Source organism: Zalophus californianus, chromosome 8 (assembly GCF_009762305.2).
Source record: "Zalophus californianus isolate mZalCal1 chromosome 8, mZalCal1.pri.v2, whole genome shotgun sequence".
Lineage (NCBI taxonomy): Eukaryota > Metazoa > Chordata > Mammalia > Carnivora > Otariidae > Zalophus > Zalophus californianus.
The window spans coordinates 135,636,988-135,650,896 of record NC_045602.1 but is presented as its reverse complement, the minus strand read 5'-3'; the positions used below and the strand labels follow the sequence as shown (position 1 = coordinate 135,650,896).

General features: G+C 48.7%; 1 protein-coding gene across 3 annotated transcripts in view; it reads left to right on the top strand.

The window, feature by feature from the left end:
- Positions 1-13,909, top strand: part of LOC113938707 (serine/threonine-protein phosphatase 4 regulatory subunit 1-like) — a 104,554-nt gene that overhangs the window by 88,466 nt on the left and 2,179 nt on the right. For 2 of the 3 annotated variants that reach the window (XM_027624231.2, XM_027624230.2), the window contains exons 12-19: positions 1,900-2,093; positions 4,776-4,871; positions 5,737-5,922; positions 6,179-6,340; positions 7,260-7,360; positions 9,554-9,674; positions 10,475-10,609; positions 13,101-13,242. In XM_027624231.2, coding sequence (XP_027480032.1) covers positions 1,900-2,093; positions 4,776-4,871; positions 5,737-5,922; positions 6,179-6,340; positions 7,260-7,360; positions 9,554-9,674; positions 10,475-10,609; positions 13,101-13,242 — 1,137 coding nt within the window. Of the gene's footprint in view, positions 1-1,899; positions 2,094-4,775; positions 4,872-5,736; positions 5,923-6,178; positions 6,341-7,259; positions 7,361-9,553; positions 9,675-10,474; positions 10,610-13,100; positions 13,243-13,909 lie in introns of those variants that run through there. The other variant, XM_027624232.2, reaches the window with a different exon arrangement.

The window sequence follows — 13,909 nt, the reverse complement described above, 5'->3', positions numbered from 1 at the left end:
CAGGAGAGGGTCTCAGCCTCAGCACTGCCAGAGCCCTGGGGACCTCTGTGCAGGGCCCCGTCAGGGTTCTGCCTCCTTGTTTTGCAGCTGTGCGAGGCTGAAGTCAGCTCTAATAGAAAGGCATAGTTTGTGGGCATATCTATAACAGTGGAAATTTTATTAGTTCCTTGGACGCTGTTACATCATTTTCCACGTTATAGTGCTTTTTCTCATTATTAACAGCTAAGGATGGTGTTCCTTTTGGAGCTTATTAACTCAGCCCTTAGCCAAACTTTAAGGTTTTTGTTTTTGTACAGCAAGGGAAAGTACAACTTCTTCTTTGGGGTGTTTTTCATGTTATGACTAGTGCTCCCACTGAGCGTCTGATCTGGGAGCCGGGCCTCGCGATCCATATCCATTATCACGCCTCTTCTTGCTCTAAACAGTGCTATATTTGTATTCTTCCTTGGGTTGGGGAGATTGGGAACAACACTTGCTGCTGTTGCCGGGCAAAGATTTGTGAAGCTTTCGGGAAAGGAAATGTGAAAATCCAGTTAGCCCTGTGATTATTCTTTCTCTTTAAATTTATAAAGGAAATTAAGTCAATGTTTGCTGAAGGAATGAGCACATGTAACATATCACTTCTAATAGCTATAGACAAAGGTTTTGGTTTCTGGTTTTGGAAACCGCATTTCTAAAGCAGCATTCATCTCAGTGGTGGGCCCTGGGCTGGGTGCTGGGGCAGCAGTGATAGGCACACGGTCTCGTGGAGGGGGCTCCGTAAGCCACCATCAGTACAGGGTGTGGCCGGGGCCAGGGCCAGGCCGGGAGGCGGCGTGACGTGCTGTGGCAGCACAGGGCAGGACGCCAGGGGCCAGAGGAAATTTCTGGGAGAAGACCTTGCAGAGGGGGCGGCATTTCACGTGGGCCCCAAAAGATGACAGCTCGGAACCCACCATGCAGAGAAGTGGGGAGGGATGAGTTTCAGAGGGTTCTTTCAGTCCCTTGAAATCGTTTGTAAAATTTTGCGCATACATGTGTGCCTCGTTTTCATAGCTTTCATCAGAGCTCAGAGGGATCCGTGACCCTGAAAGTTTCAGAAATAAACGACATGCTGGGGACTTGTGGACTGGCTGCGGCTGGAAACATGACTTGGGCCGTTGGGAAGGGCCTGATGGGTTACACTAAGGAGGTGGGACCTTGTCCTGGGCCAAGTGGGGAGCCAGCTGTGAGCTCTAAACATTTTAATGAATCTTGAGGTCTATTGAATTTACCTCGTAGAAAACAGGATGTAGGAACTATTGTGTGTATGTGTGTGTGTTTGGAGGTTGGGGACATGGACATCAGATTGTTTTTACAGAAAGGTGTGTGAAATATGTCATCTCTGCTGTTCGGAGGGTCTCACGCAGTCATGCTGTGGACAAATGAATAGTCCTTGGGGCTTGGTGAGCAAGATCTGTACTCATCTGTGTGTACGGAGCTGGATCGATCTCTATGCATCGGGCAGGGGGGTGCGGAGAGGGCAGCAATCCTCCTTTATACACGGGGAGCAGGACCCCCTCACTGAGGAGACGGACCTCCCAGACACGTCTTCAGGAACAGTGTGTTGTCTTTCTGTGAGAGATGATGGAAGCAAACTCTGATTGTCTTCATTGAGGCGTTTCGAGTTCAGATTTGATGCTCTGTGCATGGCTGGCGTTTAGTTGGAATAGTTAAAGTTAATGGCCCTAAATATCACCACCTCCCCAAGAGCTCATTCGGGGACTCCAGAGCATGCTTACTGCAGGGACAGATGTGTGGAAGGTGCGCACGTGTGTGCTATGCCTGCATCCAGACTGTCTTGTTGTGAAGATCCTTCTCAAGTGAATCCCTACAAATCAAATAAAGTTATTAAAATTCTTGAAACTTCTCTTCCTGCAGCTCAGGTCCAGGTCTTATCAGCTGCTCTGCGAGCCGCACAGCTTGACTCTGTGAATGAGCCTGAGCACCAGCCGATGGAAGGTCGGCATGAGGGGTCCGTTTCTGACCCCAGCCCTGCCTCGGACAATCGGACGGCTCTGTCGGCTTCATCATCGCAGAAGGAGCTCTCCGAGCCCAGGATATTACAAAGCACAGTAAGTGTTTGCCCTCTCCCTCTGCCCAGACGATGTGACAGAAATCACAAAGCTGCATTTTCTTTTATTAATATATCCTGGCAGAGATGATAAATGGCAAATTTAATTTTATTCCTAAGGTCATGTTTTGGATAACTAGACAACCAATCAATCAGGTGATTGATAACCCTGACTCTCCTCCACAAAAACAGGAGAGGAGAGACCAACGAGTACCTTCCCTCTTCTCCAAAGATGTCGAGTCTCAGTTTTTTGTGGGGATTAACCATCTAAGTGCCCGATTTCACTGCTGTTTTACAGCTTTTAGTCATAATCGCACAAGGTGGGTTCCGCGGCTCCTAGAACTGAAAGCCGGCCTCGGCCTCAGCAGGCGGACCACTGCATCGGGCCCTCGCTCTGGGGACGCTCTTTGGGCACGTGGTCACCCCAGTAGTAGTACTGGCCTGCTGTTTCTTGGAGGAGAGACTTGGAAAAGCCAGCGGCTCAGTGGCTTTTATCCTGCAACCTGGAACTAGCCCCCGTGAGACGCATCCAGGGAGAGGAAGGGGCCTGCAACTCTGTCACACTTTAAGTCTCCCTAGCTTTCCAGCTCGCGAGGGGTTGGGAGGCTCTGATGCCTTCCTCACTCCTAGTGATTTGCTCTGACTACTTTGAGCTGGGGTCCTTCCCAGGTGGGGGCGAGGCTAGAGAATTAAAATCAGGGTGGGGTTCAAGAGCATAAAGTCCTGGGCATGTTGGCGTCTCCTCATTTCCTGTGCCGTGATGGATCATCTCTTCCAGCCCGTGGTCTTGAAGGCCAGAGTACCGATGGCTCCACTATCCACGCGGTGGATAATTCTGTCTTAGCAACCAAATGAACTTATCACCCCCCTTCCCCCCAGGCCTGTTCCAATAAAACAAAACAAAAGACCCACTTAAAAGCCTGAATATAAAGTGTTCAGGAGTTGTTGACAGTTCTCTTTGATTAGTAAGAAATGAGAGGATATCCTATTTTGTTGGTTTGTTTTCAGAAATAGGCAAGAAAATGGTTGTTGTTACCCGTGTTGCCTGGAGTGTGGAAATCACAGGTTAGGTAGAAAGGTGTGGCCATGTCTACTGTGGCGGACACCTGATCGGACTGGGGCTTCTTTGTCACGTGCAGAAGTGAGAGAAAGGGAAACGAACAGATTCCTCCAAGTTGGCTCTGCTGCATGAAGGATTTTGAAGGGCTGGTGCAAGCAGACCTTTGGTTTATGTTGTGGGATGTCAGGGCTCTTGAATTTGCAGCTTGATCTTGGGTTCCACTGGGATCAGTAAGGATGCTTCCAGTTGCAAAAGAAGGAAAAGGGACCAAAAACTCCGAGAGCTTAAATGGTGAGGATGGTGTTGTCTCGTAGAGACGACAGAAGAGCGGCTAAGGCCAGGGGGCTGGTTAACTCGGCTCCTTGACATTGACCCCGCTCCCTGCTTCTATCCTGCCTTCTTAGTGCATCATCTGAGTTGCGAGATGCCCTGTGCAGGGCGGGGAAGGGAGGTGTGTTGCTTCTCACCTGTGTCTTTTGACTGCCCGGTGGTTTTCTGGGGAGATGACCTCACAATGCCTTTGGAGGTTGCTATGGCTTGTGGTAGTGTACTTAACCCTTAACGTGGCTCCTGGAGTAAGTGCTGTTCATGCCAGCTGCACTGAAGACTTCGGAATCAGATTAACTCCCGAAAGAAGAATAATGATTTATTACACATTAATATATATGAATTTATGAACTTGGAGAAATTGAGGTCTTAGGTTGTCATGCCAGAATATTTCTGTTTTACCCTGTCCTCTATTAAAATAAGCACTATACTTCAGTGAAAATCTTGGGAATTGAAGGCTGTGGTCATGTGCCTCAGAGCAAACGAAGCATCTATCGGTGTATTAATCGACTTTCCTGGATCATATATTGAGCTGATTTGTCAGGATCCATTAAGCTGGTAGACAGTGTGACATTTCAAGTGCGCGTGGGAACCCATGTGACGGGTGGAGGAGAAGGTCAGGTTCATCTCCGCTAATGTAATCAAGGATCAGAGACCAATATGTCACTGTTGAGTGTTCTTGCTCATTTTAATTGTTAACCTACTGTAAAGGTTCATCAGCAAACATTAGAAGTGTTTGTACATGTGAAAATCGAGGATAGTTTTCCAGGTAAATACTCCTTTATTGGCCACGCCTTCCCCCAAATCAGACAGGTCTTCTCCTTGCCTGTCCATCCGCCCTGACGGGTCCACATTGCTGCACATCTCAGCTCCCAAGAAATACTGGACGTGCTTGCTCGCCCTGCCGTCCAGGGTGGGCTCTGTCTTAATCGTGTGACTCTTAAAAGGGGATTGGTTGACCACCCTGGGACGCTGGGGCTTAAAGAATGGTCAGTGCAGACTCAAGTGGTGGCTTCTCATGGACATCCAGCCTGTCTTCTGTAAGGGTCTCAAGCAGTCTTGAGATGAAAATGCATGATATTTGTTTGCCTTGGCCTTAAAATCACTGACCATGTCATCTATACCTGTGCAGATGTCTTTTTTAACATCTGGAGAGAGACCCCTGACTTGCAGGGAAGCGCTGGTCTTGGTCTGCAGAGGTCATTTCCAGCACCGAAAGAGGATTCTTTGAAGGGAGAATGATAGGATGGCTCCCTGTTTGGGGTAAGTTGCTAACGTGTCCATTCCACTCTGCAGGACCCCGGCAAACCCTGCAGTGGGGCCATTGACCAGCTGGAGACGGAGCAGAGGCATCTCCCCGCCCCACTTGAGGAGCATAAATCTAAATTACAGGTTTGTTTCTTGAAAAGAAAAGCAGCTCAAAACGTCACCTTTTCTGGGAGTCAAATTTAAGAATGGCCACGGGAACCAGATATTTTTCTTCTGTCAATATTAATGACATAGCTTCACTCCTTTGTGTTGCTACAGTTTCCTAACATAAAAAACAAATCCTAAAGGGGTGCTAAAGTCTCTTTTGAACAATCTAGAATAGTATTTTAATAAAACAAGTCACATAGAAAAAAACCTGACATCTGTACGTTAGCATTTAGTGTCTATTTATACAAGTCATTTCAGGGTTTTTTTTTGTTGTTGTCTGAAAAGTTTTTGACAGATTCTTTGATTGACCTATGTTTGTCTTTGTTCTGTCTTGTGGCTAGGCCCTTGTGCTATGTAAGAACTCTTAAATGTTTTAAATTACTGTATCCCCTTGTCCTGACAGAAGAGAAGGTAAGTGAGTGATGTCGTAGGAAGGCACTGTCCCGTCAGTTGGAAAAAGCTAGTGACAGTTGGCGTGTCCGGGCCGGGGCTCTAGGTGCTGGGTAGCTACAAGGGAAGAGTGTTTCCATTTTCAAGAGCTGTGTGCATCAGGCTAACCAAACCTTGGTGCCCAGACTGTTCTCTGGGATATCAAATGTTAGACAATTTGGGAAAAGATTAGTGTGGGCCTTGCTTTAGCATCGTTCCGTCCAAGTTGAAAATGTCCCCTGCAGACCAAGAAGTCTGCCAGTCCAGAGCCCCGAGCTTCTCTGAGGCCTCTTCTTCCCCTGACATCTCGGCTTTGCTGTTTGCACCCCCAAGTCCCAGACCCCTTGTTTTTCCCGAGCATTCTTCTTCTTTCCTGCAAGCGTGATGGTTTCCTTTCTCTGCTGTTTCCCAGGATATAATACCTCAACCCCTGCTCGATCAGTATGTGTCGATGACCGACCCTGCTCGCGCCCAGACTGTCGACGTTGACATAGCCAAACACTGCGCCTACAGCCTCCCCGGAGTGGCGCTCACCCTGGGCAGGCAGAATTGGCACTGCCTGAGAGACACGTACGAAACGCTGGCTTCCGACGTGCAGGTAAAAGGAGTCCTTTCAGAGGCACCCATGGAAATGGGGTGGCCCATCTGCCGGGGAAGAAGAGGGGAGCGCGGCGGCACTCACTGTATTTGCTGCGGTTGCCATTGCCATATTGATGGGGCTCCGATGACATGCAGCCCGTGGCGGCCAGCGCCCGGCAGCATCAGGTTTATTCTAGAAGCGCCACTTAACGCTCTTGGTAACATGGCCTTGTGCTTGCTTGCTTTGCTTTGTCTGGCCTCCTGTGCACTGCCAGTGGAAGGTGCGTCGGACCCTGGCCTTCTCCATCCACGAGCTGGCCGTGATTCTTGGGGACCAGCTCACAGCAGCTGACCTGGTGCCCGTCTTCAATGGATTTTTAAAGGACCTGGATGAAGTACGAATAGGAATTCTTAAACACCTGTATGATTTTCTAAAGGTAGGAAGAAGGATTACAAATAAAAAACAGACCTTCCCTCTTCAAAACAATTCTTAAACCCCGGGCTGTGGAAAGTGTCCGTGGACAACAGAAAGCAGCTAGTCTGGGTTTCTCCGGTTGAAGTATACCATCCAGAGTCTTTACAGTGGGTGTTCTTTCAGTGATGGGTAAATATTTTTGCATCTTTCCTTGTAATCTCCCTGTCCCTTGGAGTCCTAATTCTGTGGAGGATGGCAGACATGTAGCCTAGCATGCTCTGTGAGGAAGAAGGAGCCCAGGCCCCCCGGGGGTAGCGCACAGCGTGCCTGGAGTCACCCAGGGGAAGAGCCCAGCCAAAACCCAATCTCAGTTCTGCATGAAGGGCTTTCTCTGCAAGACATTGCTGCTTCCCTGCTTGCCTTTTTAATTTTTTTTCCCAAAGGAATGATGAGTGTAAAAATAAGACTTTAAAAATGACCTAGAGAAACTAATTACTTGCATCCACATGACCACGAGCTGCCCTTGACAGACTGGGGTGCATGATGCACTGGGTTGGCTTTTCTCTCGTGGTGCTGGCATACACGAGCAGAGCCGGCTCCCCGGGAAGCAGCCTCGGCGTTGTCTTTGGAACACACACACATACGTGTTGTTTGCAGGCAGGAAATGATGAGAGAAGGAAGAGCTAGGGGGCATGTGGAAACACACAAGCACATACACTAACCGGGGGAAAGGTTGAAGCATTCAGGGGTCCCTGTGAGGTCTGCTCCCAGCAACGTTAATTCACAGCCACCCTGGGTGATGGATGGAGTTCAAGGCATTGGGGGAATGCCCAGTTCTTGTCGGGAACAAGTGTATAACTTCAAGTGTGATCAGACAGTATATTTGGGGTCATTTTGAGAGATTCTCTATTTTTATTTATGTATACATTTTTAAAAAATAGTTGCTTCATGAAGACAAGAGGAGAGAATATCTTTATCAGCTTCAAGAATTTGTAGTCACCGATAACAGCAGGAATTGGAGGTTTCGATATGAACTAGCAGAGTAAGTAAAACCTGTTTGGGGATATGAGAAGGCAAATTAGATGGAATAATTCTTAATTTTCCTACCTTATAATTGATTTCTAAACTAGCAGTAATAGTGTTCTTTTGGATAAAGAGATTATGTTTTTATTAAGGGATAAAGTGAATTCCGAAGCTCTAAGTTACAAATACCACGGTCTCCGGGGAGACATTCATTTTCAGATGCAGACAGGGCTCGAGTCACTGTGGAATTAGTGTGTTCTGCTGTTCTATAAGGCAATTTATTCGAACCAAATAAAAGATGAATCACCCACTCTTCAATATTTTCCTGTTAATCGGAAGAGTTTTTGCCAGAGCTTTCCTGAACATTCTGAGTGTAGCCCTCTCTGCAGGGCACAGTGTGGTGTATGCACTTCAGCTTCTAAAGAAAATGACGCGACAGACAGACACAGAAAGGTCTCACCCAGACGAGACGATTATGAGATAAAAAACGTCCCCCAAGGTGGCTGCTTTCTGCACGTCATTTTGTGCGTGAAGGACTTATTTAATCCTGGCTTGTGCTGGCCAGAGGGATGTCAAAGGTGTGCCCGGTTCTGAAAGAGCTAAAGCTTTGAATAAAGAGCTAAAGTCCCCTTCCCCAGGCGTGCCACGTGCTTTGCGACGTGCTCTGCGAAGTGCCGAGTGCATTTGGTGACGATGGTGGGCGGCCTGGTGTTAGTTTGCCCCTGCCCGGGGTTTATCTCCCCTGCTTTAGTTTTCATTTTTCTTACCCTCAACTAGAAATCTCTCAAATCATTATCTTTGCTGTAGAAATCCATCGGGCTTTTGCAGCTATTCAGGATATGATTTGGCCGATGCCAGGGGCAAACTAAAAGATTTTCTCTTTGCTGTGATCTTTAATCATTATGCTTAATTTGAGAGATTGAGGTTTTAGTCATTATGCCGTGTTCCCAGTTTACATTCTGAGAGAAAAACAGGCCCACGTTTTCCATGAAAGCATCGCGCCCTCTAGCGGCTGTGCGAGGGAACTCGGCCAGGTCCGTCTCGGGCCGGGCCGACCTGCTTCCCCGGGGCGGGGGTGGGGGCCGGGGTGGGGGTAGGGGATGGGGCCGGGGTGGGGGTAGGGGATGGGGCCAGAGCTGCGGGCCGAGACCGCGGAACGGGCCCGGAGCCCGCGCTCATGGCTGGGGCCGGGGCCCGACTGACCCGCTTTCCCGGGGCCAGGATCGCAACCAAGAGACCGGGGCCGGGCTGACCCTCTTCCCGAGGGCCCGGGGCCCGGGGCCGGGGGCCCGGCACGGACACGGGGATGGGGCCGGGCCGGCAGGGCTCGCGCCGCCGACAGCGTTATCTCCGAGCTCTGGCTATCTTCCATCTCGGCCGTGGTTATTGAAGCCAGAGCCACTGATATGAATTCTGTGCTCCCCCTGCCCGTGATATTGGTATCATTTTTCTGAAAACAGTGCTTTTTGATATGAAAGTATTCACCGGCACTCCTGGTTTTTGATTCTAACTTCCTTCCAATCTCTTTTTCATTTCCTTTCGTTGCCAGCGTGGAAGTAATGCCATTTATTTTCATACCCTTCTCTCCCTCCCCATTTAGAAAACAGTGAAAGCTTTGGTGGCAGGTTTTCCCAGCCGGCCGTCTCCCGCACGCTTTCTTTCCCTCGGAGTGAAGAGCTGGCGCGCGCGGTTCTCTGCAAGCGGACCGCGCAGGGCCACCCGCCGCCCGCCGCTCGCTGCCCGCCGCCTGGGGGCCGGGCCGGGGCCGGGCGGCGCGCGCTCCCCGAGCCTTCCTGCGCCCCGGCATCTCTGGGAACTTCATCGGCCTGGCTATTTTTACCTTATCTGATTTGCAAAGTTTTATGTGCTCTCGAACCGATAACCTCAAATTGAAATAGTATCCCCATCCATAAATTTCTCAGCCTGTTTTACAAAGTTTAATTTATTTCCTTTTTGTTTGATTTGAGTGAGTGAGATGAAGAATGAAGATTTATTTATTTTTTCCACTTTTCTTTGCGTGGTATTTCACTCAGCTTTCTGCTTTTGGCATTTCACTGATGGAAAGCCTTGCTGGGTCTTCATTTGCCTTAATCTCCCAGCCTGGTTATTTTTGTCTGTAAGATGAAGTGAGAGTAAAGAGAAATTTAGTAAGGTGTTGTTGTTTTTTTTTTTGTCCCCCCAAATAATTTCTTTCTTTCTTTTTTAATTTCAGACAGCTGATACTCATTTTGGAACTCTATAATCCCAATGATGTTTATGATTACTTAATGCATATTGCCTTAAAGTTGTGTGCAGATAAAGTTTCTGAAGTTCGGTGGATCTCCTTCAAACTAGTAAGGAATCATGGCTTTTTCTGTTGTTGTTTGTGATTTTTGGAAATAGGAATATTTATGTTTCTTCCATTTTAACTCCTTTATTTTCTGCTCTTGATTTTTCAGTATACCTGTGAAACCAGCTTTTAAATTTTGAAATTAGGGAACTGTATTACAGTTTTATCAATACAGAACATGGCTTTTTTCTTAAGGTGTATGGTTCAGTGATAGAAATTGTAGATAAGTCATTTTATATAAGAAACCCTTCAAACCATGGCTTAGTGTTCCTTTTAAATAGAGATTGGGCTCACTTGGCAGCATGGTTTTGTAGAAAAGTAGTTAGTGAGCAAGAGCTCCAACGTAGAAGAGCTGATCCTATTTTGTGTGGGCTCATCCCAGCTGAATACTGGGGTGGGGGTGTCCCTTGAAAATATTGATTTACTAAGGTACTCTCATGCTATTACAATTTTCTAAAAATGACATGTTCTGAAAGGTAATGATTTAGTTATTATGCAAGTGGCCACTTTCTAAAATTTGGAATCTTAAGATTATAAGAATGTTTTTTTCTAATGCCGGTCCCTTTTTAAATTTCATTTTTATGAAGGGTTTCACGTGGGTGAGTGTGTGTATGTGCGTTGCCATATATTTGAACATCTGTTTTCCTCTGTGTTCTAATGATGACCGTGACAAAAATGACTCTCTCCCTTGCTTATAGATTCATTTTAAAGGTGCATAAAAATGTCTGGTTTCCGTGTTGAGTAGGATTCATAATTCAAACGGATGGCAGCCTTTTAAATGTGCACCTCTGATATTTTTCACAGGTGGTGGCCATTCTGCAGAAGTTCTACTCCCACAGTGAGCGCGCACTGGGGTTAAATTTCATCAGTGAGCTCATCGTAAGGTTCCGGCACTGCGCTAAGTGGGTTGGAAGGCAAGCTTTCGCTTTCATTTGTCAGGTTAGCACGGCCTGGGGGGAATCTCCCCTGGGCTTATGTTGCTGTGGACTGATACCAGATGCACCAGACACAGAATCCCAGCCCTGAAATACCAGCTGGGAATTTGGGGATCAGTGGACCCAACCCCTTTATCTCACAGGAGATTGTGATCGGCGCAGTCAGGCAGAATGATTGGCCCAGGGTTACCCAACCCATCTTTGCATTCAGCCTGTAGATGTTGACTGAATGCCTCCTGTGTGCCGGGCGTGTTCTAGAAGCTGCAGAGAGAGAGTGAGAAAACTCCTGCTCTCCCAGCACCTTCCATCTGGTGAGGTGAGGGCGAGGCCCAGAGCCCTGCCTCTGCCATGCCCAGTCCAGGGCTGTGGTCATCCCTGCCCCTGCCCTCAGCCAGCTGCCTGGCAGGGAAGGTGGGGTGAAGAACAGAGCAGTAGGTTAGGGCAGAGACTATTGAGTCCCTCTGAAGTGAAGTTCATGTCCTGTCCAGCATCTCTGGTCACCCTCTCTACTTAGTGTCCTGGAAATGGTGTGGGTCAGATTGGCTGGTGCTGATGGCTGCCATTTCTTGGACGCCTCTGTATGCCAGGTAGCTCGTCATACGTACATCTGATCCTCGGTGGTGAAGGTCGGCCGTGTATCAGGCATGTCACACCCGTGTACTCTCAGACAGGTTGTTTGAGGTGAAGCAGCTGAAGCCCAGAGAGGTTAAGTAACTTGATCAGGAGCACACAGGAAGTGTTAACACTGTGATTTTTTTTTTTTTTTCTGCTAGTGTGTTATTTAAAAAGTTTTCACTTTTCCCCTTGCATATTTTCAAGCATGTACCAAGGTGGAGGGAGTAGCACGGACTCTCCGTGAGCCTGTCACCCAGCTTGTCGGTATTACAGTAAAAGCTGTAACTGGACTCTGCCCGACCCTCCTACCCAGTTCCCCCACCAGAGTACTCACCAGGGCCCCCTGTTGGCCTGGCGGGGCATCACCGGGTACTTCGGTGGTCGGCTGCGAAAAGAGCAGTGGGTGGCCGAGTGAAGTGCCAGACTCACAACCGCAGGCCGGACAGCACACACTTCTGTAAGGAGGAAGCCAATCCCGTAGATGCGGGATTGGGCTCAGTCCATAAGAAGTCCGTATCAGTCTTGGTAAATGAGTTATCTTTTTTTTTTTTAAGATTTTATTTATTTATTTGACAGAGACACAGCGAGAGAGGGAACACAAGCAGGGGGAGCGGGAGAGGGAGAAGCAGGCCTCCCGCCGAGCAGGGAGCCCGATGCGGGGCTCGATCCCAGGATCCTGGGATCATGACCTGAGCTGAAGGCAGAGGCTTAACGACCGAGCCCCCCAGGCGCCCCTAAGTGAGATATCTTTGCTTTTGTCTTTTAATGCTTGATCTGAGACTTAGAAAATCCATGATGGGACAAAAGGAAAAAAACACCCACTAATTTTCTTGAGGAAGAATCAGCGTGTGCGCTTTCACGAGTCATCAGTAAGATGTAGAAAACCCACAACAAGACCGACGAAAGGAGGGGGGCGTCACTTGATGGTTATTTCAGTGCCTCTCGGGGGGCAAGCCTGACCTGGGGGCCGGCACAGGCCCGCGCTGCGGAGGGGGACGAGCTGCCGCCTCTGCCTGGCCTCGCAGCGCCCAGCACCTGGGAGACACCTAGTGGACACCCGCTGCTCTCGTCACCTTGCGGCGGGAAGGTGTGCAGGGTTTAGAATCCACACGCCTGGTTTGGACTCCCCTCCCCCCCCCAATCGCTGGTGCTCGTTGACTACGGACCTGCAGTGGCCTCACACTGGACCACAGTTTCCTCCCCTGTAAAACTGGCCCCACTCTGGCTTCCATGGCTGGCGGGAGCTTTAGGCCTCTGTCGGCGGAGTGGCAGTGTGCAGAGGCAGCGTTTGTCGGGTGTTCACAGAGGGGGCCGGGCCTGCATGGGAGTCTGGGGCTGGCTGGCACTAGACAGGCCTGGCGCTGGCCCTCAGAACCCGAATTCTGGTGAGTAACAGAGGGGAGGGCCCTCAGCCTTCATTGGTGGGCGCTTTGCTAGATTCTTTGCAAAAATGATCTGCCACCCCCCCCCCACTTCCCCATTATACAGGTGGGGAAACCAAGGCCCAGAAAGGTGAAGCCACTCACTCCAGGCCATGAAGTTAGTAAGTGACCAAGTTAGGTTTGAAGCTAGGCCTGTCTGACTCAGAATCCTTTATTTTCTTCACCAAATTTTATACCACCTATAATCCAGTCCTTGGTGAGGACTTAGAAATTGTTAACTGTGTTTCTAACCAAATTCAGTTATCTCATCCCAGTGGTTGAGAATTTAAGATTCAGACACACACACACACACACACACACACACACACACACACAATCCTCAGACCAGCAGACCCCGAAACTACTTCTTTGGAATTGTGGAAGGGTGTTTTTAGAAGAAACCTGCTGACCACTGTGGAGAAGTATCAATTCTTTGACTGTGGCTGTCTGTCGTGGCAGGCAGTGGTGAACGAGGAGTGCATCCCTGTGGACCAGTTTGTTGAACACTTGCTCCCCAGCCTTTTAAGCCTTGCCTCAGATCCTGTGCCAAATGTGAGGGTTCTGCTGGCCAAAGCTCTGCGTCAGACGCTGTTGGAAAAGGGTATGTGGACCGTTTTTCCGAACTTACACATTTTAAAGTTCACCAAGCAGCAACTCGTCTCCCTCTTTAGGAACTTGTCTGATCGCATACTTCAGACTTATTATATAAATTGATGTATTAACTTTTATGCAGTATAGTTTGTTATTTATAAAATGGCAGTTGAATTTTCACATTTAATGAGCTTCATGGTAAAATGCAGAACTTCACAGTCTTCTAGAAATGGGGGAAACTTTTGTAAACGTTGAGTGATGACACAGACATTATGACAGGCAGCCAACGTAAGCCTTCATTACGGTGAGGTTTGCAGCCTGTTACTATGTCCTGAATAGGACGTGATGCAGCATTGCGTCCCTTGGATGGCACGTTCGCACCTGCACCACGTGCGGAGCCGGCCCCTTCCAGCTGGTCCCGGCAAGTGCCTGTCTTCCCGCCGCGCTCCCAGCCCCGCCCCACCCTGCCAGCCACCTGTTCCCCTCCCTGCCCTCCACACACTGGCAGTTCTTTGGCATTGGAGGGAAGGAAAGATGACATGCAAAGTTTTTAAACTATAATTTAAAAAATACGCATAGCTGTTCTTGGGAGTCCATCTTCGAAATTGAAGTTACTCCTTGACGAAAGCAGTCATGTTATCATTGTGAAGGCCTTATATACGTGGTTACTCTGTGAA